General features: G+C 35.4%; 2 protein-coding genes across 5 annotated transcripts; one reads left to right on the top strand and one right to left on the bottom strand.

Moving 5' to 3' along the window:
• Positions 1 to 8,299: 8,299 nt before the first annotated feature.
• Positions 8,300 to 9,574, top strand: LOC106454747 (E3 ubiquitin-protein ligase ATL41). Its single transcript, XM_013896856.3, has one exon. The coding sequence runs from the start codon at positions 8,672 to 8,674 to the stop codon at positions 9,128 to 9,130; it is 459 nt and encodes a 152-aa protein (XP_013752310.1). The 5' UTR covers positions 8,300 to 8,671; the 3' UTR covers positions 9,131 to 9,574.
• A 10,805-nt stretch (positions 9,575 to 20,379) lies between these two features.
• On the bottom strand, positions 20,380 to 24,911 carry LOC106451201 (apoptosis inhibitor 5-like protein API5). 4 transcript variants are annotated; one of them, XM_013893087.3, is made up of 17 exons: positions 24,702 to 24,911; positions 24,459 to 24,569; positions 24,118 to 24,279; positions 23,771 to 23,870; positions 23,612 to 23,677; positions 23,263 to 23,354; positions 22,948 to 23,022; positions 22,696 to 22,845; positions 22,520 to 22,585; positions 22,360 to 22,425; positions 21,969 to 22,079; positions 21,671 to 21,760; positions 21,479 to 21,585; positions 21,250 to 21,364; positions 21,092 to 21,157; positions 20,884 to 20,990; positions 20,380 to 20,793 (listed from the first exon to the last, which is right to left on the bottom strand). In XM_013893087.3, exons 1-17 carry the CDS (start codon positions 24,894 to 24,896, stop codon positions 20,583 to 20,585), a joined length of 1,890 nt encoding a protein of 629 aa, XP_013748541.2. In that variant the 5' UTR covers positions 24,897 to 24,911; the 3' UTR covers positions 20,380 to 20,582. The 4 variants fall into 4 exon arrangements, 3 of the variants coding, with proteins under 3 accessions (XP_013748541.2, XP_048609525.1, XP_013748538.1); XM_048753568.1 differs by having other exon boundaries at positions 21,259 to 21,364; XR_007322009.1 differs by having other exon boundaries at positions 20,613 to 20,793; positions 21,246 to 21,364.
• Between the last annotated feature and the right edge of the window lie 652 nt (positions 24,912 to 25,563).

Below are 25,563 nucleotides of genomic sequence, written 5' to 3'. Positions count from 1 at the left end.
ACCTTCTTGGGAATGGTTTTTCACAAAATTGGCTAGTTGTGTATCTGATGAGCAGCCTCTGGTGATAGTCTCTGACCGGCACGCGGCCATTAAAAGTGCGTGTGATAAGGTGTTTCCTTGGGAAACCCGAGGAATATGTTATTATCACCTTCAAGAAAACATTGTCAAAAAGTTTTAAGGGAAACATCTCTTGTACTTGGTGAAAGGTGCTGCTTATGCTCATACGGTTTCAGATTTTGACCGGTACATGGCTGAGATACGGAGTGCAAACCCGGACCTTGCAACGTATTTGGAGAATGCCGACGTCAGCCTATGGTCAAGGGTTTATTGTCAGGGGGACATGTACAACATAAAGACAAGCAACATTGCTGAATCTATTAATTCCGCTCCGGTTCATTTCCTGTTGGAGTTCATAAGGGAGAAGCTAGGAAAGTGGTTTTGGAAAAGGAGAGAAGATGCTTTGAGTCTCCCAACTCAACATAGTCGAGGTGTTAAATACTTGCTTGCTGTTCGATCGGAGATAGCGGATACGATGACGGTACAACCAATTGATGGATGGCGATTCTTTGTGAAAGGTGGGAAAATGGACTGTGTGGTTGATTTGGAACATGGAAAGTGTGATTGTGGTGTTTATGCAGTGGAGAAAATACCTTGCTCTCATGCTATAGCTGCTGGAACATCTGTTGGTTTGCATATCTCCACACTTGTATGTCCAGTGTACTCAAAGGATTTTCTGTTTGCAGGATACTCAGAGAATATATATCCTTGTGTTAGACAACAAATTGAGGAACACACATGCTTTCCTCCGGAAGTAAAATGTGGTCCGGGAAGACAGAAGAAATCAAGATGGCAATCTTGGTTGGAGCTATCCAGGATGAGAGGACGCAAACCTCGGAAGCAACACAGGGTTTATAGATGCTCAAAATGCAAGGAAACTGGCCATACGAAACCACAATGTAAGTCGTCCAGTGATTTGTCTTCCAGACGACTTTCCATTAAGTCGTCCATAAGGTCATCCAGTTAGTCGTCCAGGGTTTTTTCTTCCAGAAGACCTTCAAGTTAGTCGTCCAGTGATTAGTCTTCCAGAAGACCTTCAATTAAGTCGTCCAGAAGGTCGTCCAGTTAGTCGTCCAGAGTTTTTTCTTCCAGAAGACTTTCCAGACTACTTATAGTTAAGTCGTCCAACATTCCAGACGACTTAACTGTAAGTCTTCTGCGCAGAATATAGTTACAAAATAGGGATCAAGTTCAAATACAAAATAGGGATCAAGTTCAAATACACACATCAGCCTAATATATCATACAAAATAATCTAAAGTGGCCTGTTTATCACACGTCATACGTACCCAGGATGTCATCCATGTCCTTGTTTTCGAACTCATGCACGTTAGGAAGCTCTTGAAATATATCCACCGCCATCTTATCCCTCATACTCTTCCCGTTGGGCTTAGCAAAGTCTTTTTTACTAAACCCTATCCCAAGAGCATGACATTCAATGTACTTTAGAGTGTACACGCCACAATCACCAGCTTTGGCCGGAGGTATATTGGTCGGTCTCTCATATGTGAATGGCTCCAGGCTGTATTGGGCACGTTGTTCGTCTGAGGAAGCGCACTCAACAAGCAGATAAGGGACCATGTAGAGAAAAGGCTCCATTACCACATCGAGTTCTTCTGGGGAGATACTGGAACAAATGTTGTCAAAGACGACTATGTGCCTCTTAGGGATCGATATCCACATAGCAATCCAATGACTATCGGCGAAGTTTACTGGCGCATAGATATCATCAATATCCATCCCCCAAACCTTGTTCAATGGCAAAATGTGGGTATAGTGCCTGCATAATAATTCCACGCCCCACCAGGGAGTCTTCTTCCTAAACTGTTGTGATCGGGCTTCGAGTCCTTAAAATCCTTGAAGTTGAATATCCATTGCTGAGCAAAGAGATGATCAAGGAAGCAAATTCTCTCGCTCCTGAAATGTTGTGGGTTAGCGTCGTACCTCTTCCTCAGCACATTAATCCAAGCATCAATATGCTGCATATAAAATATAGTACAAGTCAGAAGATATCAGACGACTTAGTGGTAAGTCTTCTACGTAGACGACTTACCAGACGACTTACAAGTAAGTCGTAGACAAATTAAGTCGTCTGATAAGTCGTCTACGTAGAAGACTTACCAGAGGACTTACAAGTAAGTCGTCTATGTCATAGCAGAAGACTTACACAGTCCTCCAGCCACTCTAGGGAGGTTCAGAGGATTTGATACCACCAAGTTCTACTTTTACGTGGTTTTTTATCGAGAGCTGTTCTATAATGACTGCAAACAAAAAATGTTGAAATGCAATCAGGTTTTATGTGAAAAGCAAGCTATTATGGGAAAAACAAACACTTACGGACAAGATTTCAACCAATCAGCGAGCTCCCTTAACTTCGTCTTGTCAATTGATGCAAAAGGATTATAGCCTGGATAAAGCTTTCTGTTTGAAATGATCACTCTGGCCGTTCTGTTTGCCGTATAAGGAGATTTCTGTGAGGCAGCAAGTTTCCTTGTTCGATCACTCTTTGCACGGTAAAGTGCCAAAGCAGCATCCCTCTTTTCTAGATATCTAGCATCCTCCTTCTGTAAATCTGAAACGATGGATTGATTTTTGTCCAATAGAACAAGGCTCGTTTCTGGAGCTTTATCTTCCGAGGAACTAGTATCTGCGGGCACAGCTGCGGGCACATCTGCGGGCACAGCTGCGGGCACATCTGGACCTTTATCCTCCGCCAAGCTCTTCCTTCCCGCGTTCGTCCCATTGACACTTTCACTCTGCAATATACAAGATGGGTTTATACAATAATAACCAAAGATCCATTTCAAACAATAATAACCAATGAGTGTCTTCAAAAATGAAACAAAATACATATATAAAATCCATACACTATAAACAAAACACACATGTTCTGACATACAAGAAACAAAGCAAATGCAACTTTTCAATTCTTATTCTTAAGACTTTGTCTAGTCAATCTCTTGTTGTGAGAGGATTCGTTACTAACCTCGGGTTCGAGCGTCGGTTTAGGTGGAGAGGTAGTGTTTTGAGATGATGTCCCTTTCCGTTTTGTGGTGATACCAACCTTCTTCTCCACAGCTTCCACCCTTTCCGACAGATACTTGATCTCTTTAAGGCACGTCCCAAACCCTTCCCTCATGGCATCAGCTATGTCCTTGAACATGGTTTTAATATCCTCTTTGGTCAACCCACCAACAGTCGTAGTCATCTCTTCACTAGCCTCTGCAGCTGCCTCTTCACTAGCTTCAGCAGGTGCCTCTTTACGAGCTTTCTTCCGAGGTCTTGGACTGTCTTCCTTCACTACCTTTTTCTTCGCTGGACTCACAACCGTCGGCTTTGTATTGACCCAAGTACCGGTGACTTCCCAGCAATCCATGGTCCACTTCCACGGTTTCTTCACAAACATGAGTTTAATTATGTTCTCCGCGAGCGTGTCCTCAACATCAAACTCCCATTTTGGAAACATTTCAGCAGTGTCCTTTTCAACAAAGTTGATCACCCTAGTCTGCAGTAAATAGAAGATATGAACTTAGATATTTGACGGATTAAGAAAGATGGAAAGAAAAGACTTCACAGACGACTTATAATTAAGTCATCTGGAAAGTCTTCCAGCTGGACGACTTAGTAGACGACTTATAATTAAGTCGTCTGTAAAGTCTTCCAGCTGGATGACTTAGTAGAAGACTTATAATTAAGTAGTCTGGATAGTCTTCCCCGACGACTTAATTATAAGGCTTCTACTAAGTCATCCAGCTGGAAGACTTTCCAGACGACTTAATTATAAGTCTTCTACTAAGTCGTCTAATTGGAAGACTTATCAGACGACTTAATTATAAGTTTTCTACGAAGTCATCCAGATTGAAGTAAATACCTCACTGAGGATAGCCTCTTTAAACTGTCTGCGCCCTTTGCGACCCTTGTAAGCCAGTATCGGTGGAGACGGATTGTTTGGGAGAGGATAACCAAAAGTAGCACCCAATTCCAGAAGAGCTGTGTACACCCAGACCTGGAGAGCTTGCGCAAACCCATTAATAGTGTAACAACCCGAAATATCTCTGCCCTTCACAGAGTCCATCAGCACCTTAAACGCGACTCTCCCCCATGGATAATTCTCAAACCGTTCTAGCTCCATCACTAGCCTTGCCAGACTAACCCGTGTAGGGGTTGAATACTTTCTCCCTTCAATGTATCCAGTGAAGATGGCAAGGTACGCGAGCCGCTTGCGATCATCCCGAGACCACCCTTCGCATCTCTCAAGTGATGCTATTATCTCCTCAGTAGATGGCCCAGCTTCGACATGAACTCCCAGCATCTCCCAAAAAGAAGTCAACTCCTTTGTAATAGCAGAGTGAGGTCTCTCAAGGTCCTCGATGTACTCGCAGTTTAGACCAGTGAGGTTTTCAAACTCTAACAGTGAAAACCTCACAGGTTCTGGACCAATGAGACTCCACAGCTCATACTTCTTCTTTATGTCCAGCTGGAAACCGAGCATGTAGTGAACCAGCCTTGAAGCCCAATCAAATCCCAGCTCTTGGAACTTGATGAAAACTCCCAACTTCGACTCCTTCAGCTCTTCATATTCGTCATCATGAATAGCTTTCTTTAAATAAGCATGCAACGTCCAACAAGTATGATACGAAATGCTATGCACTGCGGGGGGCTCTTCCCCTAATGTATATATCCTACGGGGGAGTTCTGGCATCTCCATTTTTTTTGCCTGCAAAACAATCAAAGACAACCATCTCAAACAATCAAAGACTTATAATTAAGTCGTCTGGCAAGTTTTCCAGCTGAAAGACTTATAATTAAGTCGTCTGGAAATTCTTCCAGCTGGAAGACTTTCCAGACGACTTAATTATAAGTCTTCCAAGACTTCCAGTTTTATGTTCACCTTTTCCTCAATCAATCACTCGACAGTAAGAGATATAACTTACCGGCGGCGGAGTTCAACGAGACGCCTCTGAGAGAATGCGCGCTAGGGTTTCCTCTCGGATCTTGAATAGAGGAAGCGGCTGTGAGAACGGTGGTGAGAACGACGGTGATAACGGCGGAGAGATAACCGGTGGTGAGAACGATGAGAACGATGGATTAGAGAGAATCGACGGAAATCGCCTTCAAAATCGCCTTTGAGAGAAACGGCTTTAGGGTTTTCTGATTTTCGATAAACAGTGAAAAAAAAAACACCTTAGGTTTAAAAGTACATTGTAAAATTAAAGGTTTGGTCCGGTTTGGACGACTTACTAGTAAGTCGTCTGATGTACAGTATTCAACAGACGACTTATATATAAAGTAGACTTTTCTCTCTTCTTATGACATGTGGAAGGGGAGTTTGTTGACATGTGTCCTCTTTTTTTGTCTTTTTACATTTTAGATCATTCTTCTTTTAGACTAGAGAAAATTGTCAAATATGACTCACAACTTGATTTCAAACACAAAAGTTAACCCAAACTTGAATCAAATGCAAAAGTAACCTAAAAGGCTATTGAAATTACAACCAACCCCTTGTGAACAAACAAAAAAACCGAAATTTTTTTACGTTTCTAACCCCCGTAAGTCGTCTTCCCAGACGACTTACTAGAAAGTCGTTTGGACTAGTTTTATTTAGAAATAATTTAAAATTTTTGTAAAAAATATTTTGATAAGTGAAAAATTGAAATCATGTAATTAACATATGTTTTAAGAGATATAAATTAAGATATAACAAAAGTTAATTGTTTTCAACATAGATGAGTGAAAGTAGTGAGTCATGATATTCTTTGGTTTAGGTTTTGCCAACATATGTTGTAGTATTGTATGTGTTCTTAGGGTTAGATTTTGGAATGCATAAATGTTTTTTTTGAAAACTTTAAAATTTACCTAAGTGTTTTTATTTCTGTGTATAGTACATCAGACGACTTACTAGTAAGTCGTCCCAGACCCTAAATTTAACCCCTAAACTAAATTGACTAAATTAACTAACTAACCACGTTATAAACCCGTAGTTATACTTAAATAGTGTTTACTATACACAGAAATAAAAACACTTAGGTAAATTTTAAAGTTTTCAAAAAAAACATTTATGCATTCCAAAATCTAACCCTAAGAACACATACAATATTATAACATATGTTGGCAAAACCTAAACCAAAGAATATCATGACTCACTACTTTCACTCATCTATGTTGAAAACAATTAACTTTTGTTATATCTTAATTTATATATCTTAAAACATATGTTAATTACATGATTTCAATTTTTCACTTATCAAAATATTTTTTACAAAATTTTTAAATTATTTCTAAATAAAACTAGTCCAGACGACTTACGGGGGTTAGAAACGTAAAAAAATTTCGGTTTTTTTGTTTGTTCACAAGGGGTTGGTTGTAATTTCAATAGCCTTTTAGGTTACTTTTGCATTTGATTCAAGTTTGGGTTAACTTTTATGTTTGAAATCAAGTTGTGAGTCATATTTGGCAATTTTCTCTAGTCTAAAAGAAGAATGATCTAAAATGTAAAAAGACAAAAAAAGAGGACACATGTCAACAAATTCTCCTTCCACATGTCATAAGAAGAGAGAAAAGTCTACTTTATATATATAGATAGATAGATAGATATAGGTTTACACGTTTAGGTTAGGGAATATTGGATAGGATTAAAAATAATCAAAATTCAATGAAAATAAACCAATTGGTTTAGTTAACCGGTTCACGGTCGTTACAGGGTCATGTGACATAATTGATAATCTATCTTATTAAAGTATTTAATAGAAGTACTTTGAATACTTTAAACTTTCGTTTGTCGGCGTAGATAACAGTTAAAAAAATTAGTATTGTTTGGAAACATGAATAACAGTAAGTTAGGAAAAAAAAATTGGCTTATGCTATTAAAAAAATTGGAAGTCAATTATATTATATTAAAAAAATTATGGGTTTATATTAGTTGATATGCATATTCAAATCAAAATAATAATTTAAAATTGATTTATATCAAAAATTCATTCCAAAATATAAATATATTCAAAATTTGATTTTACTAAAGTAGAAATACTTTAAACTTATGTTTGGTAACATAGATAACAGTTAAAAAAGTAGTGTTGTTTGGAAACATGAATAACAGTAAGTTACGGAAAAAAAAGTAATGGCTTATGCTATTAAAAAAATTGAAAGTCCATTATATTATATTAAAAAGTTATAGGTTTATATTACTTGATATACATATTCAAATCAAAATAATAATTTAAAATTAATTTATATCAAAAATTCATTCAAAAATATACATATATTCAAAATTTGATTTTACTAACATATTTTTCAATACCGTTATAAAAATATTTTCAATATATATGAGAAAAATACAATACAAAGCTCAATTTCAAACACCAACTTAAATTATAGTTTTAATATTTCACATTGAAATTTAAAAATATAGTATATGTGATTATTTATATGATTGTACATATAAAATATTATTAATTCTAAAAAAACGTATTTGACGGTACATATAAAATACGATTAATTGTATGATAACACATATTTTTGTAACCTATGATGACACATATATGATATATACTAGTCATTAGGGGTGGACATTCGGGTTCGTTTTCGGGTCTGTTTGAGATTTCGTGTTCGGTTCAGATCTTTGAAGATTCGGTTCGGATTTGGATAATCAATTTAAATTGGGTTGGTTTAAATATTTGGATAGAGAATTAATAATGATTTAAGTATTTTTGGAGTTTTGAGTATATTTTAACTATTTTAGATATTTACGTTTGATTATTTGTATATATTTTCAAGTATTTAAACAAACTTAAAAGTATGATATATATTATGGATGTTTTTATATATATTAAATCTAAAAATAATTAATATATATAAGTATATAAATCTATTTTGAATACTCCAAATACTTCGGTTCGGATCGGATTAGGTTTCAGTTATTCAAATACCAAAATTTTGAATAATTCAGATATTTAATCAATTTTGGTTCGGATTTGGTACTACTTTTTTGGATTGGGATCGGTTTGATTCTTGGAATTCGAGTTTTTTATCCAACCCTAAATAGTAACATAAAAAAACAAATAACATCATATTTTTTTAAAAATAAACTTCTGCACGTCAAAATCTAGTATCAGTTACAAACATAGAAAATTAACATACATATCCATGGTAGAACACTTGACATTAAAACCAAACCTGTTTTAACTATGTGCTTCGACCTAGCATGCAAAATCATACGCAACGATTAGAGCGGGGAATTTGAGTCAAAATCTGCCGGTCCCGCCTCGTCTGTCCCGCTGCTGGACGAGTATTGGTGGACCGATTTTAAAAAAATTGCCGGGCGAGTGCGGGTAGTACATATCTTTATCCATTTAGCTTTTTTCCTACCCCACAAGCAGCAATTAAAGTCTTAAACTAATCCTATTGGTTAACCGATTCAAATCCACCCTGTTCTTTTATTCAAATGATTATATGATAATGTTTTCAAGTTCATTAGTCTTATTTCAACGCTTCCAAATATATTCTAAGAGGTTGTCAATTCTCAATGATCTATCTATACATAAAAAGGGTATTTGTAAATGTCATTTGTTGTATCAATAGTAACCTTTGAGAACCATTTTTTGTATAGATCAAAGAGATGGGTTTCAACGACCCTTCGTTAAGCTCAATCATCCTTTGGTTTGCCGCCGTAACGTCTCCCTTAATTATCTCCGTTATCTTCATCTTTTTATGCATGTGTTTTCTCAAACGCCGTAGGTTTGTGGATGCATTACCGGAAACAGAAGACGACCACCACCACAGAAGAGAAACACCGTGCCAAGGGCTTAGCGCTTCTGTGATTGCCGCCTTTCCGACCTTTTCTTACAAACCGGACAATAATGATACCGAGAGCAACAATCAAGAGATAGAATGTCCGGTTTGCTTAAGGTTAATCCCTAAGAATGTCGTTATTAAGGTTTTACCAAATTGTAAGCACATGTTTGATGAGGACTGTATTGGTAGGTGGCTCCAAACTCAAGTAACTTGTCCTGTGTGTCGTAGAATGGCTGAGCCCATGACTAGCACTGGGGACAAGGTCTTAGAAAGTATAGTATAGTATAGTTGATGGTTAATTATATATGTTAATTTATATAGTTTTCCTTTTTGTTAGTTGTAATATATATGAATGATATGGAAATTTACAAATGATATAACTCATCATGCGCAGTTTGAGTCATAGTAATTGAATTTTTCGATTAAGTGAAAGACCCAATTTTGGTTTAGGTCGTGAGGTTATGTATAGCTCGTTCTTCCGTTCGTTATACAAATTATGTACTACTATCTCAGATGGATAACTATAATAATGTCAAAGCAAACAAGAAATGGTGGTAAGTTTAGAATTTTCTTCATTCTCTTCGCAGGAACGTTTCAGTTTTGCTTTTATTCAGTTATGTCTGTTGTTAAACAGTGTTTGGGCTTTAATTATATAAATAGAGGTAAGTATGCGCTTCGCGCATAATAATATTTCACTAGGATAAGATCTGCGCCTTGCGCGGGATTAAGTTATTATTTTTATTATATTTTGGAGAATGAAACAATAGTTTGGCTTCATTTGGATTACGGGTGTTCAACCCGGATATCGGGTTAGTTTCGGTTCGGTTCAGTTTTTTTCGGTATTTGGTTAGTAAAATATAACTACTATTCTAAATCAATATTTACTTTGACTTTAGTCTTTCACATACTTTTGAAAGATTTCAACTGGACGACTAAATTGATCAGCCAATCTTGTTGCTTTAAATCATTAGTGTTTATATATATATATTATTTAGTTTGAATATTTATTAAATAAAAATTCATATGCGTTATATTTTATGATCATTTGTAACTTATTATAACAAAAAAATAATCTATTGATCACAAAATTTTCAGAGTGGGAATATTCAAATTTCTAATAATATATAGACATTTTGAAAAATTCAAATATAACATATAAGAAAAAATATAAATGTTTTTATTATATATTTAATGTGATTTTTTAATATCTTTCAATAATATAAAATTAAAAAAAAGAACTAAGACACAAAAATTGTTATCAAATATTTATTATTCATAATAATTAATTTTCATATATACGTTAATCATATTAGGTAATTTCGTAGCTTCTAATTAAGGAAAGTGCAAAAACAATTTTGGTAGATTATTTATCAATTAGATAGTTAGTTTAATAAAAAATATAATGTAAGTCAAGATGGACCAACCTATTTTTCTAAGAATAGTATATTTTATATAGTCATTTATTAAATGAGAATTTATAATCATACAGTTCTATGATCATTCATACCATTTTATAACTGAATATTTAAATAATCGATAACAAAAATTTCAATGTGAAATCTTTAATAAGTTTATAATTTATAAATGTTTTTGAAAATTCATTGAAAGTTTTAATATTAAAATATTTATGTAATCTTATGGTATATAGTATAATCTATATATATATATAAATATATATGTTTTATTATTAAATGATATTTTTTACTCATATGGTTTTAAAATAATGTGTATCTTCTTATAATATTAAATAAAAGTTCATATTAATACAATTTTATGATCATTTGTAACTTATTATGACAAAAAAATAATCTATTGATCACAAAATTTTCAGAGTGGGGATATTCAAATTTCTAATAATTTATAGACGTTTTGAAAAATTCATAATATAACATATAAGAAAAATTATAAATGTTTTTATTATATATTTAATGTGATTTTTAAATATATTTTAATAATATAAAATTAAAAAAAGAACTAAGATACAAAAATTGTTATCAAATATTTATTATTCATTATAATTAATTTTCACATATACGTTAATCATATTAGGTAATTTCGTAGCTTTTATTTAAGGAAAGTGCAAAATATTTTTTGGTACGTTATTTATCAATTCGATAGTTAGTTTAATAAAAAGTGTAATATAAGTTAAGATGAACCAACCTATTTTTCTAGGAATAGTATATTTTGTATAGTTATTTATTAAATAAGAATTTATAATCATACAGTTCTATGATCGTTCATATCGTTTTATAACAAAATATTTAAATCATCGATAACAAAATTTTCAATCTGAAATCTTTAATAAATTTATAATTTATAAATGTTCTTGAAAATTCATTGAAAGTTTTAATATTAAAATATTTATGTAATCTTATGGTATATAGTGTTTAATATATATATATATATATATATATATATATATATATATATATATATATATATATATATATTTATTTTATTATTAAATGATATTTTTTACTCATATGGTTTTAAAATCATGTGTATCTTCTTATAATAAAAATGTTAAACCAATTGATCATTAATTTTTAACATAATAATTTTAATAGTTTTAGTCATTTATTGTCGTTTTTAAAAATTCAAAATATAACATATACGAAAAAATCTAAATTTTATTTTTATAGCTAATTTGATTGTTTAATTTATTTTAATAATATAAAATTAAACAAAAAATGATGGAGGAGATATACATTGTTATCAAATCTTTATTATTAAACTCATTAATTGTCATATATATATTAGTCATTTATGGTAATTCCGTAGGTTTTATTTAAGGAAAGAAAATATCATATCATATCATTATATAATATAGTTTGACCAACTTATGTATCTAACAACATATAAAAATCAAATGTGGACCTACTTATTTTTCAATTGAATGTAATTGACTACCTAATTGAGTGCCACCTATGCATTGGGGCCTCTTTTAATTAATACAAAATTGAGGTTACATCTTTTCAAATGTTCCTCAATTAATATATAAGGGATTGTTGTTAAGAATGGTATTTTGGATAATCTAATTATGTGATTTTCATTATTTGTTAAGAGAATTATTTGGTGTTTTTGTTGTTTTATGTCGTAGTAGGTGATAGGTTAATATATTATGTGTTTGTTTTTTCAATAATGTGTTGTTGTGTGCATAATATTAATTGTTAGTGGTGAAGTGAGTTGATATTGAATTTCAGTAACTTTCTTTTATGAATTTGTTGATTTTAAGATTAACGGTTTCGACTTCAAAATTATATATTTTTTATATATATTTTGGAACATTATTCTTTTAAAATGTGTCCCCGCAAGCTGTCATGCACCATCTACGTATTTCGTTTATCTTTCAGGTGTGCGAGGCTTCTCACCATCACAAAAAAAAAAAACTCACTTTCGTGATCTTGTTCTTCTTCGCCTTCTTCTCCTGTGAGATTATCTGATATTTGTTGTAAATCGGGTTTATGAGTGCCCATTTGTGCGGTTGTTTCTCACGCGTTGTAGGTCAATATTGGCACTCTTCTTCTTTCTTAGACTTTGGCTTATGTTAGGAGCTGCATCCCCTTGGGTTGGGACAAAGTTTAGTCTTTTTTGATGTTGTCTTCTCCATCGTTGGTTTGCCGTCAATAATCACTACAAGAAAACGTGCCAATAACAACGAAGATTTAAGACGAAAATATTTCGTCGTAAATTTACATGGTGTTTACAACGCAGTTACGAGGAGACCAACTTTCGTCGTAAACGCCATGTAAATTTACGACAAAATATGTTCGTCGTAAAATCCATGTAAGTTTACGACGAAAGTACGTGGAATGAGAAATACGTCGTAATCGTTACATCGACATTACAACGAAACATGTTACCGTTATATTTAGGTGAAAACGTGTATCCAATGTGCTTTAACTTACCTAATTTCGTCGTAAAGTCGTTGTAAATATTATGTTAAAACCATGTAAAATCTATGTAAAACATTCCTTGTAAAATCGTTGTTATATTTCAACTACCCAACTCGAAAATTTCTCTATATATATGTCATTTCCCACAACTCTCTTCCTCACAACACACAAACGGAAAAAAAAATCCGAAAAAATCAGAAAAAAAAGATTTCAAAAAAAAATCTAAGAAAAAAATGGTCGGTGGCGGTAGTATTTACGAGTTACGGAGTTGGATGTATTTGCACAAAGATTCCGATGGAAGGGTGACGAACGCATTTCTGAGCGGGTTAGAGACATTCATGCACCAGGCGGGGTGTACACCGATCACGCAGGAAAGCGGTAAGATGTTCTGCCCCTGTCGGAAATGCAAGAATTCAAAATTTGCACGTAGTGAAACTGTATGGAAGCATTTAGTAAATAGAGGATTTACACCACAGTACTACATTTGATATCAACATAGAGAGGGTTATGGGGGAAATGAAGCTAGTAGTAGTAATAATAATTTTGAGGATGCTCATCATAGTGAAGAACCGAATCATTTGCATAATGAATATAATTATCATCAAGATCAGGAGTAGATGGTAGATCATGATAGAGTTCAAGATATGATTAGTGATGCATTTTTAGAAACAACTACAACAATAACTGATGGAACTGGAAATGTAGAAGAACCTAATTTGGATGCAAAAAGGTTTTATGAAATGCTAGATGCTGCAAATCAACCAATCTACACTGGTTGTAGAGAAGGTCTCTCTAAATTGTCTCTAGCAGCTAGGATGATGAATATTAAAACGGATCATAATTTACCTGAGAATTGCATGGATGCATGGGCGGAGTTGTTTAAAGAGTATTTGCCAGAAGACAACGTGTCTGCTGAATCTTATTATGAGATTCAGAAATTGGTTTATAGTCTTGGGTTGCCTTCGGAGATGATTGATGTTTGCATCGACAACAGCATGATCTACTGAAAAGAAGAAGACAAGTTAGAAGAGTGTCGATTCTGCAAAAAACCACGATTCAAACCGCAAGGCCGTGGGAGGAATAGGGTACCGTACCAAAGGATGTGGTACCTACCAATTACAGACATATTGAAAAGATTATATCAATCTGAGAGGACTGCTGCATCGATGAGGTGGCATGCAGAACATGTCCACAGAGATGGTGAGGTTGCACATCCATCAGACGCAAGAGCGTGGAAACATTTCAACAAGGTACACACAGATTTTGCTACAAATATTCGGAATGTCTATCTTGGGTTATGCACCGATGGATTTAGTCCGTTTGGAATGTCTGGTAGACAATATTCTTTGTGGCCAGTCATTCTTACGCCGTACAATTTACCGCCGGATATGTGCATGGAACAAGAATTTCTATTTTTGACCATATTAATCTCTGGGCCGAAGCATCCAAAACGGTCTCTTGATGTTTTTCTTCAACCGTTGATAGAAGAGCTAAAGCAATTGTGGTCAGAAGGGGTGAGGACGTACGATTGTTCCTTGAAAAACAATTTTACGATGCGAGCAGTTCTGCTGTGGACGATAAGTGATTTTCATGCTTATGGGATGTTGTCTGGCTGGACAACACATGGAAGATTATCTTGTTCATATTGTCTTGGATCGATGGATGTTTTTCAACTGAAGAATGGTAGGAAGAGTTGTTGGTTTGATTGTCATCGTCGCTTTCTTCCACTTGCCCATCCGTACATAAGAAATAAGACATTGTTTCGGCACAAAAAAATTGTCAGAGACGGTCCTCCTCCATATCTCACCGGCCAGCAGATCGAAGCAGATATTGATTATTACGGAGCTCAGGAAACAGTTAAGGTTGGAGGAAATTGGCATGTTCCTGGAAATATGCATGATAGGTATGGTGTTTCTCACAATTGGCATACGAAGAGTATATTTTGGGAGCTACCCTATTGGAAGGATCTTCTCTTACGCCACAATCTGGATGTCATGCATATTGAGAAGAACTTTTTTGAGAACATCATGAACACATTACTTAACGTCCCTGAGAAGACAAAAGATAACAAAAAGTCAATGATGGACTTACCTGATATTTGCTCAAGAAGTGAGTTACATATCAAGAGCAATGGAAACGTTCATGTTCCCAGCTTCCGGTTGTCATCAAAAGCCAAAACAACCTTGTTTGACTGGGTTGCATCAGAAGTTAAGTTTTCTGATGGTTATGTTTCAAATCTATCAAGATGTGTTGAACGAGGTCAAAAGTTCTCCGGAATGAAGAGTCATGATTGTCATGTGTTTATGCAACGACTACTTCCATTTGCTTTTGCCGAGCTCCTTCCAGCAAATGTCCATGAAGCACTTGCAGGTAATTATAATTTTATAATATATATACATATCTTATGAAATGTTATTAATTTGATTACTTTTGCAATATACAACAATCGGCGCATTTTTCAGAGATCTTAGCACACGTACGTTCAAGGAAGAAGTCATCGAACAACTTCATCATAACATTTCGATCATATTGTGCAACCTGGAGAAGATATTTCCTCCTTCATTTTTTGACGTCATGGAGCATCTAGTTGTCCACCTACCGTATGAAGCATTGCTTCGTGGACCTGTTCACAACAGATGGATGTATCCGTATGAGCGACATATGAAACAACGGATGGATGTACCCGTTACTTTGAAAGGTAAATATTTTTGTGAATATTAATTATATGAATTGAAGTTAATTATGTATGACTTGATTATTTGTTTAATTTGCAGCATGTTTGTATCTCAAGTTGAAGAAGCAATACCAGGAATATCTGCAACTGATGTGGACACACGTAAAGATAAGCACTTTGTCAAGTGGTTAAAATCACAGGTACGTAATATATCTCATACATTGATTAATTAAGTAAGTGTTTTGATACTTCAATATTAATTAAGAATATCTGCTTTTTGCAGGTTGATTATGACGATCCTTATTATCCCGTATGGTTTCACGAATTGGTTCAAGGTCCTGTTGCAAAGGTCACCACATCACCTATGTATTTCACACGAGGATTTACCTTTCATACGTACGAGTATGGGAGACATCGGGCAACGAGTAACTACGGGATATGTGTAAAAGGTGAAACAGACTTTTACGGGATCTTGTAGGAGATTATTGAAGTGGGATTTCCGGGGTTATTGAAGCTAAAATGCGTCCTCTTCAAATGTGAATGGTTCAATCCTGTTGTGAACCGAGGGATTCGGTATAACAAATTTGGTGTTGTGGATGTCAATTTTGGGAGAAGATACAACAAATTTGAGCCTTTCATTTTAGCTTCACAAGCCGAGCAAGTTAGCTTCCTTCCTTATCCTCGGCTTCGAACTTCCGGGATAAACTGGTTAGCTGCTATCAAAATTACACCTCGTGGACGCATTGTCGCTGGAGAAGAACCGCCCTTGCAAGAAGAAGACGCTATCAATGAAGTTGAGGTACCAGAACAACAAACTGATGAAATCCTTTTGATCGACCCGCAAAACTTTCAATATGAAGATATTCCCGAAGATGCGACAGATGAAGCACGTGAAGACGAGTTCGAGAGAAGCGACGATGATGATTGTAATGATAGTGATGAGAACGAAAACGATTTAGAGTGATGTAATATTGATGAGAACGAAAACGATTTAGAATGATGTAATATATGTAACAAATGTTGTATTTCTCTATTGTAACGTATGTTTAAAAAAATATTTTTTTTTTACCATCTTAATGTATGTGTAACAAATGTTGTTTTATATAATATGTATTTCTTTAGTTTCTTTAAAATTATTTGGAGTTTTAGGGTTTTAGAGTTTAAGTTGGAAAAAGAGCAAGAAGTAGTAGAGAAGAAGATATGATGTTCGATGATATGTGACTTTGGGGTTTAGGGATTTCATTCTCGGTGTTTAGGATTAAGCGTTGTAAAATCGTCGTAAATGGTTATCTATTCCACGTAATTTCATCGTAAATTTAAAAAACGGACCTGGTAACTTCGTCGTAAATGAAAAAACGCGGGCCTGGTAACTTCGTCATAAACGGACGTTTCGACGTAATTTCGTCGTAAACCGAAAAACGCGGGCCTGGTAACTTCGTCGTAAATGGAAAAACGCGGGCCTGGTAACTTCGTCGTAATATTACGTCGCGTTTACGGCGAAACCTTTTCTATATATTGAGACGCCGAGAACGAGGCTGCCTCGTTCATTCCTCCCAAACTCCTCTCCTCTCCCTCTAAGGTACACTCTCTTTCCTCTTTTTTTGTTTTAAGTTAGATAGGTGATTAATTAGTTAGGTAATTAGTTTAGGTGATTAGTTAGGTAATTAGTTTAGGTGATTAGTTAGATGACGGAATACTATAGTTTAGGTGATTAGTTAGGTAACAGAATAATTTTTTAATTATGTCGTCATAATTGATTAAATTTATTTAAATTTTTTTTAGATGGCTCCTAAAAGGAAACCAGCAACACCTACTTATGCCCAGTTGTTTGGCGATGGTTCCGGTACATCTTCTTCCGGTCCATCGTCTTCCGATGCAGTTCCAAACTCTCAGATTTCTCAGAGAGTTTTTTCGAGTCCTCCTCTTCCACCGCAGATGCCTCCACCTCCACCTCCAGCGGCTGCACCTCAGCCTGTCCCAGAAGGTGCAATTCATCCGGATTTGCGTGTGCCTTCATATGCTCCATTCGCGAGATATACGGTGGAGGATTTGCTTGCCCAGCCTGGACGGGAGGGTTTGGATGTTCTAGACCCCGATTGACCCCGAGAAACTTATTGGTAAGTTATTAATTTTTATTACATTAAAATTAAAATTATTTTTATTTTCTAACGGTTAAATTGTTTTTTTCCAGGTTTGGGGCTAACAACTGTGTTAGCCGGAGCGTTTCGGCGACGATTAATGGTTACTACGACGGGGCATATCTGAACTGGAGCAAGACACCAAATCACGTTAAGATCACGTGGTTTAAATGTTTTGTGGTAAGATTTTTAAATTAAATTAAATTTTCACTTTTAAATATATACATATATATATATATATATATATATATATATATATATATATATATATATATATATTTAATATTTATTATTAATTGTAATTTTTTCAAAATTTTTCTGTTTCAGCAAAAGTGACATTGGTCTTTGGGAATCACCGAGAGGGTGAAGGCGGAATTCGTTGCAAAGGCAAAGATCTGCCTCTGCAACACAGTCTCCGATTGGAAGGACAAGTGGGAGATCTGCGGGTATGAGGGAAAGCCCACTGAGCTCACGACGGATGTGTGGGATAATCGCCTATTGGGAGCACCCCTCTTCGATCAAAAAGGCCAATTCGTGCTCGGCTTCTCGAATGACGAAGGATAAAGATGGTCATTTGCCCATGCTTCACAGAACCGGATAAAAACCTCATGCAGGAGTCCGTCTAGAAGCTGTAAGTTTTGTTTTAAATATATATTTTAAAATATTCAATTTATATAATTTATAATATTTAATTTAATTTTTTTTTGTAGTTCGAGAAGACGGGAGTCTTACCATCTCTGTCTGACCTATTCAAGATGACTCACGCCATATCCGACGGAGTTTTTGTGGATCCTGCATCTGAAAAACTCTTCCAAGCAGTGGCTGGTCGGATTGAAGAACGGGAGACGCAACTAACCCAGGAGTCTCCCAATGGATTACCAGTCACATTGTCCACCAAAGAGGTCGACAGAATCTTCGAAGAGGTACAACTTAAAATTTTTGTTTACATTATTTTAAATATTTTAACATAATTAACTACATTAATATATGTTTTAATTTTATAGGTGGCTCCTAAAAAGAAGGGACGGATAGTTGGTATAGGCTCTGTTAGCGAAGTTGCAAGGGCAACTTCGTCACACACTTCGAGACGGGATGAAGAGACTGCTCAGATGAAGGCTCGAATGGATAGCCAACAGGTTCGTTTAGACTCTCTTGAGGATTTGCTAGACGTGATGGCCTTGGGAAACCCGCTTATGCAAAGAATGTTGAGTGAGAGACGAACCGCTCTTGGGTTGCCAGTACGAGATCCCTAAGAGTCCGATCCAACCCGTCAACAGCCGAGCAACCCCACCAACTACTTCGAGGATATGTAGTTTTTTTTATATTTCTGTTTGTATTATGAATTTAAATATTATTGTATGACTTTTAAATGCCTTTTTAAAATATGTTTTTCAATTTCATATTTCGTTTTAAAATTTAACTTATTTTAAATTCTGAATATTAAATATAAATTAAAATTTATTATATACTAATTAATAATAATATAATAAGAATCGATGTAAACTCCTCGTAAACATTACATGGAGTTTACATCGAATGTTTACGAGTGATTAACATCGAAAGATTTACGAGGGTTTTACATCGAAATGTTTACGAGTGATTTACAACGAAAGTATTTACGTGTGCTTTACATCGAAATCATTACGTGGGTTTTACCACGAAATCTTACGTGTCGTTTACGACGAATTCTTTCCCTGCGCTTTACGAGGAATATATTTCGTCGTAAACGTAACGAGTCGTTTACGATGAAACCTCCGTTACGACGGACGTTTAACAACGAAACGTCTTTCGAAGTTAATTCATCGTAACACCCTGTTTACGACGAATTTACAACAAATACTGTCCTAGTAAAAAATATATTATTTTATATATTTTTTTATTCATCTTGTATTTTAATGACCAATAAAATAGATTATTAGATTTTATGTGATGATGGTTAGTGGAAGAAGGATTAAATAATACACAATTAGAAAATGTTGGGATAAATTTCAGTAATGTAAGAGAATAAGGATTTATAATGTAAAAAGAAAAAATAAAATAAATGTAGAAAAAAAAGAGAAACAAGTCTATTTTTTATATACATAGATAGATATGTTTTTATTCATCAATATCATTTACATACTCTACGTAGAAATGTGTGATGATGGTCACCTTATCTTATTACATATAGTCAAATCTTCTGAAACCTATGCAGCTAGTGACAACGATCTGCCCTACGATTCTTATATTAAAATACTAAATATAATTGTGATAATCACATTAATGGTTGCATTGACTATAGTATTGATCCTAGTTGGCTGATTAGCATAAATTTAGTTATCATTTCCGGATCAGAGTGCTTGCATGGGACCATGTGACATAATGATAAATATTAATTACAAATAGAGAAAATTAACATACAACTCCATGGTAGATGTTTGGGTAAACAGTAAATTTTTGATATAATAGTGCCGTCTAACTCCACTTAGTACGAGACACATTTTCTTCCAGACAATGCGAAAGCTAGCGTTTGACCAACAAGACGACTTTGATGAGAATATGCAACGCAGAAGCAAGAAGACTTTGTATAGCTTCATACCTAAGAAAGTAACCTACTAATGATAGGAGAAATGTTGACTGAGAACGAAGAGCCTGCGAGCTACATGAATTTGCAGCTGATCATGGAATCCAATCTCAGCCTATGTAAACTCACAAGATCATCTTTTTCCTACGAAATTGTGGATTTATTTAACTGAGTTTGAAGAAGATCAAACAAACGTGCCATGTACGTAGTCTTTGGATGCAGAAGACATGCTGGCAGCCATGATTAAAACAAGTTAGGTCATTAACGCTTGAACTTTTGTTTTGATTTGATGAGAAAAATAAAAGAAATTCTAATTCTGTATTCTCCATCGCGAATAAAGAAAGACACAGAGACTTTCTCCCCAAACTCTATCAAAGTACCAAACCAAAACACTCCTACTGACACAGAAAATACAAAAAAAAAGAGAAACATAGTCATGGAATCATCTCATGGGAGCTTACTAATCACCAGTGACCTCTTCCTCTTCCTCGTCCTCTTCGACCACCACCTCCGCGTCTTCCCTGACTTCGGTTTCCACCTCTACCACCACCGTATGATGATATTCCTTCAAAAGCCTTGTTCACAAGTTGGTTTGGCATACCATTAGAACCACGTCTCTTCTTTGCTGCGCCACTATTACCACTTCCATTGTTGCTATTAGCAGGCCGTTTTCCTCTGTACAAATATTACAGCAAATGCAACACACATTACAAACAGATATAAGATAACAGAAAGATTGCTGGTTGAGTAATCTTTGCAACAAACCCGATTGTTGTAGTTGTTGCTGCTGAGGCTAACGGCTTTGTGGCTTCTTTCCAAGAAAGGTTCATATTAGTATCTCCGATAAATGAAGGCACTTTTGCATGCAATGGCTGTTTCATATCAAATTTGCTCCAAAAGTTACTTCATACTTCATATCATCAAAACTATAAGAAAAAGGAAAAAAAAAAGGCTAAGATGTTGGGACGTTCACCTTTGTCATTGCCAATATGTTATTACATGTCCTAAGTCCAGTTGTAGTATTCTGCTTCTTTGTTTTCTGGAAGAAGAAAACATAACAAAGGTGCAATACATTAGCACTAAAACCAAATACCACCAGGAAAAAAAACAGAAAGAAGTTAATCTACTCGCAACGTTTGCCTTCTCTTCATCTGTCTTAGCAGCCGACATGGCTTTGTTATGCTCAGACATTCCCTGAGTTAATTTCTTCATTGTTGTCTTGGTTAGATCTTCAACGGTGGTCAATCTGCACCAAAAGACAAAACAACTTTATGATATCACACACCATCATGTACATCAAATTTTCAACCACAGTATACAGAACTTTCAAGTCGCACAAATCTAGATGTCACGCCTATACCTTTCAGTGAAGTCCTTGTTCAACTCCGAGAAGTCTTCTCCCAGTCTGTCTGATGGCTGGCCGGTCACAATCTTATACCCACACAAGCTGTTTGTTGCATTTGGAACCTGTATATCTCAATGTAATCAAGTAAGTAAAACAAGAAAGAAGAAAAGAGAACGGAATTAAATCACAAATATGATTCTTGGCAACCTTGTGGGCCAGGTGATGGAACGCGTACAACAAACACTCCACGTATGTGAAGTTCATTTCCTCTGCAGTCTTCTTAGCAGGCATGTATTTCTGAAAACAAAGAATGTAACAATCTTTATAAGACAATTTTACTACTGCATGTAATGCTTTGACATTAAAAATGTGAGATTGTAATAAGATATATACAATAAAGACACTATAAGTATAAGCAACATGTAAAAATAAAATAAAATATAAGCAACATGTCCACAAACGATTTATCAAAGAGACAGATGAATAAGGGCACTTAGAGTGGTACCTTTAAAAGCTGAACTATTGAAGGAAGCATCTGCCTTGCCTCCTGGGCGGTTGTGTATGGAGAAATATCAGCTAGAGCTTTGAGCAAATCAAGCTTCCTCTCTTCTGGGAGCTATTATAAAACAAAAGAATATGTTATATATTACTGGCCAAGAAAGCTCCTTTTATGGAGCTCTTATGGAGTGATACAGATTTTGCATGCAAGAGAGAAAAAGAGAAACAAGCAGCAATACCTAAGATTTTAATTCATACCCTTAGTGTCATAAACTATTCTTAATTTTTTCTAAGAGAGTCGATAACAAATGCGTATAAGAGCATACATGGATAATGGATTGAGACAAATACACCTGGCCACAAATGATAAAGAACTAGGAAGATAAAGTCTAGGATACCTTGTCAAAAACAGGTATGATATGATTGTTCAAGTAGTTGAGAAACCTGCTGGTTGGAGCACCTCTCTGATCAAACGAAGAAGAAATTAGCAAAGAAACCAGCGAAGTTCATAAGTTTGGAATCTATCAAGCTACTAACAGCACCAATCTGAATCCGTACCGCATAAAATGGAAGAGCCAATGGCAGGCATGATATAAACCTGTCAATATGGTCTGTATCTGATACCTGGAAAAAACAATACTTGCAATTAGTAGAACCACAGAACAAGGACTATTGTTTTAGTCAATCAAGAAATTTAACTTCATCTTCAGGATGATGCAACACAACAAACTTACATCAAACTGTGCATTTAAATCGGCCTGTCCTTCAATAATTTCCACAAGTTCTTGCATTCTTTCTTGAGCAGCTTTCCCTCCAAATATACTCAGGCTTGTCAGGAAGTCCATAAACATTTTGAATTCTCCTCCAGTTACATCTTCTAGGCTCTGGGAAAATCGGAAAAAAAGGGTCACAATATCTGGCAAAGAAAAAGAAGGCAGACAGAAGGAATAAAAAGAACTGGAGACGCACATGATTATGGTCTTTACCTGTTTAATCAAATCTGTTATATGCCTTTCCATTTCCTCTTGAGGCTTTAAGAGTTCTGCTTTAATAGGAAACACCTACATATAGATTAATAAAAATACAATGAATATAAGCTAAAGTATTCCAAATCTCTCCAAGGATTGTCATTTCTGATACTATCCAGGTTTTAGCTTTCTACTGTATTATTATTTTGGTAATATATAGCACTATTACATTTTTCATATAGTTTCCTTTCTGGCACAAAATGAGATATGAACACCAAAAGAATAAGTCACGCAATTCAAGGACATTGAAAATAGCAAAAGGAACATTCTGACCTTGTCTCTGATGAAATTCAAAACTTTTTCACGAATTTGATCGTCGGTAGTTGGAGTAACTCCAGCATGCGTAAACAATGCAGTCAAAGATGCTGTTGCAAAATAGGGTAATAGTTAGAAAACGGTAGAGTCAATATTGTAAATCTAAGATAATTTAGCACACTACAACCTACAGCCAGTAATCTATCCACTTAACTAATGCCTGATCAACCAAGTACACTAAAAGAGTAACCAATTATCTAACCATGAGACTGAAAATTCACGTTTACCAGTTTCTCACTGAAGCTTCATAGTAATTAAGAATAATGAGCATCTTCATACAGAACAACCGTAAAAGAAACTATACTACCTTTTGGATCCTGTCGAATCAGTGACATCAGAGCCTTATGCACAGCATCACGCTCCACAGGTTCCTCTTCAGATCAGGTTACCTCTTAAGTCAGATAAGAAAGACACAAAGAGGTATCTAAAGGTGTACTAAGTAGTAACCAAAAGTCTCAAGAGTTACCAGTATTTAGAAGTTGCACAAGAACATCAACAATCTTAGAGATAATGTCTGGAGAATCCTTGCAGAACAGTGGAAGTCCGCGGATGGCTTGAACCCGTACCTATACATTAAAGGAATCACATGCTATTAACTCTAGAAAACGCTAGTTCCGCAGAACACAAAACTGCACGGATATATATCAAATTATCTGGAAAATCAGAAGCACTGCATATCAAATACGTATAAAACCTATCGGAACCAGTACTCAGCCCTGCTTCATCACTATATTTCCAGTGTCAAATAGACCAAGAAGCTAACTTTGAGCTAATCTAAGTTTATCTAATGGTATAAAGACAAAGGGTACAGACCCCAAGCTCTCCATCATCGATGCAGTCTATATGCGCATCGAAAGCATCAGTGGAGAGAGTAGGGAAGAACTTGAAGTAGCGTGGAATCAGCTGCGAGGCAAGCTGCTTCGCCTTCATACTCGTCTTCGACATCTTGATAATCCCCTCATAGTCCTCAACATTCTGCAAATAAACTGAGAGAACTAAGAACCCAAATAAGCAAAGATGAAAACTTTGAGCTAAAAACAAGAGCAGGAATCCAATTTAAGATAACCCTAATTGGGGAATGCTCGATTTCAATTACATGATCCAGAGTGCTCGATTTCAAAACCCTAGTTGGGAAAAATTGAGGGATGGGGAACCTGAGACTTGTCCTTGGAGGCATTGAGGCGCTCGCTGAAGTCGTAGAGCTTCTCGATTTGCTGGAATTCTTCGGACTGGTGCTCTGACATTGCGAGTGGTTGAGGAGAGAGCTGAGAGCGAGAAACGTGAAGGAGATAGATATATACATACACTTAGTTTGAGATAAACATGAGATCTCGTCTCTGTAGTAGATGTTATAGGAACTAGGAGGCGGGAAAGCTATGAAGAAGAGAAGAACGTACATGGTGGGTGTTTTTCGAAGAGTGTAGGAAGATGAGAGTTTCTCTGGGTGAATCGTTAAGCTTTGAAGATGAAGAGCAGAGCAAAGAAGAGTTTATGCTGCTGTGACGATCTTTTAAACGGTGTCGTTTCAGTTTATGCGAAACTTCATAAAACCGCAGCCTGAATTTATCGTTTCTTACGAATTGACCCCTCATATTTATTTTCCAAAACAAAAAGCCAATTTGTCCCTAGATTGAGGGGTCTATCCAATAAAACATTCGAGGGAATTTGAAGCTATTTGTTTGTTTCTTAATTAGTTTTAAATGATTTAGAAAATTTAGAAAATTTAACTAAAACATTCTAACTTTTCATCAATAACTAAAACATGCTCGAAATGATAAACTCTTTACGGGAATAGATAGAGATCTTTTGGAATTAGTTAGATATACTGAAAGCGAATGTCATGCTTGGTTTAATGCGAATGAGATGGTACCAGATACTCCACATAAGATTCACAACAAGGAACCCCAAGTCATATGCGTGGATAACATATATATATATATATATATATATATATATGGTGGATGGATTATGGACTTCCATGGAACAATTTAGTGGTTGCAGATGAGTTTGGAAGGATAATCCGGGACAAATACAACTTATGGGAAAACGAAATTTAAGTAGGCGAGAGTCTGCTCTACATTCAGAAGTGGAGGCACTACGATGGACAATGGAGAGTATGCTTATACATTCCTTGTGTCAGAGCTTTGGGACAGATTGTAAAGATTTAATAGCAATGATAGAGGAGCCTCAAGCTTCGCCAAGTTTTGCAACCGAATTGGAGGCGATAAAGATGCTCCAGCTATGCTTTCCAGAATTCAA

This window comes from Brassica napus, chromosome C4 (assembly GCF_020379485.1).
Source record: "Brassica napus cultivar Da-Ae chromosome C4, Da-Ae, whole genome shotgun sequence".
Lineage (NCBI taxonomy): Eukaryota > Viridiplantae > Streptophyta > Magnoliopsida > Brassicales > Brassicaceae > Brassica > Brassica napus.
Note: the sequence above shows the minus strand (reverse complement) of the source record. Positions and strands in the feature narration are given on the sequence as shown.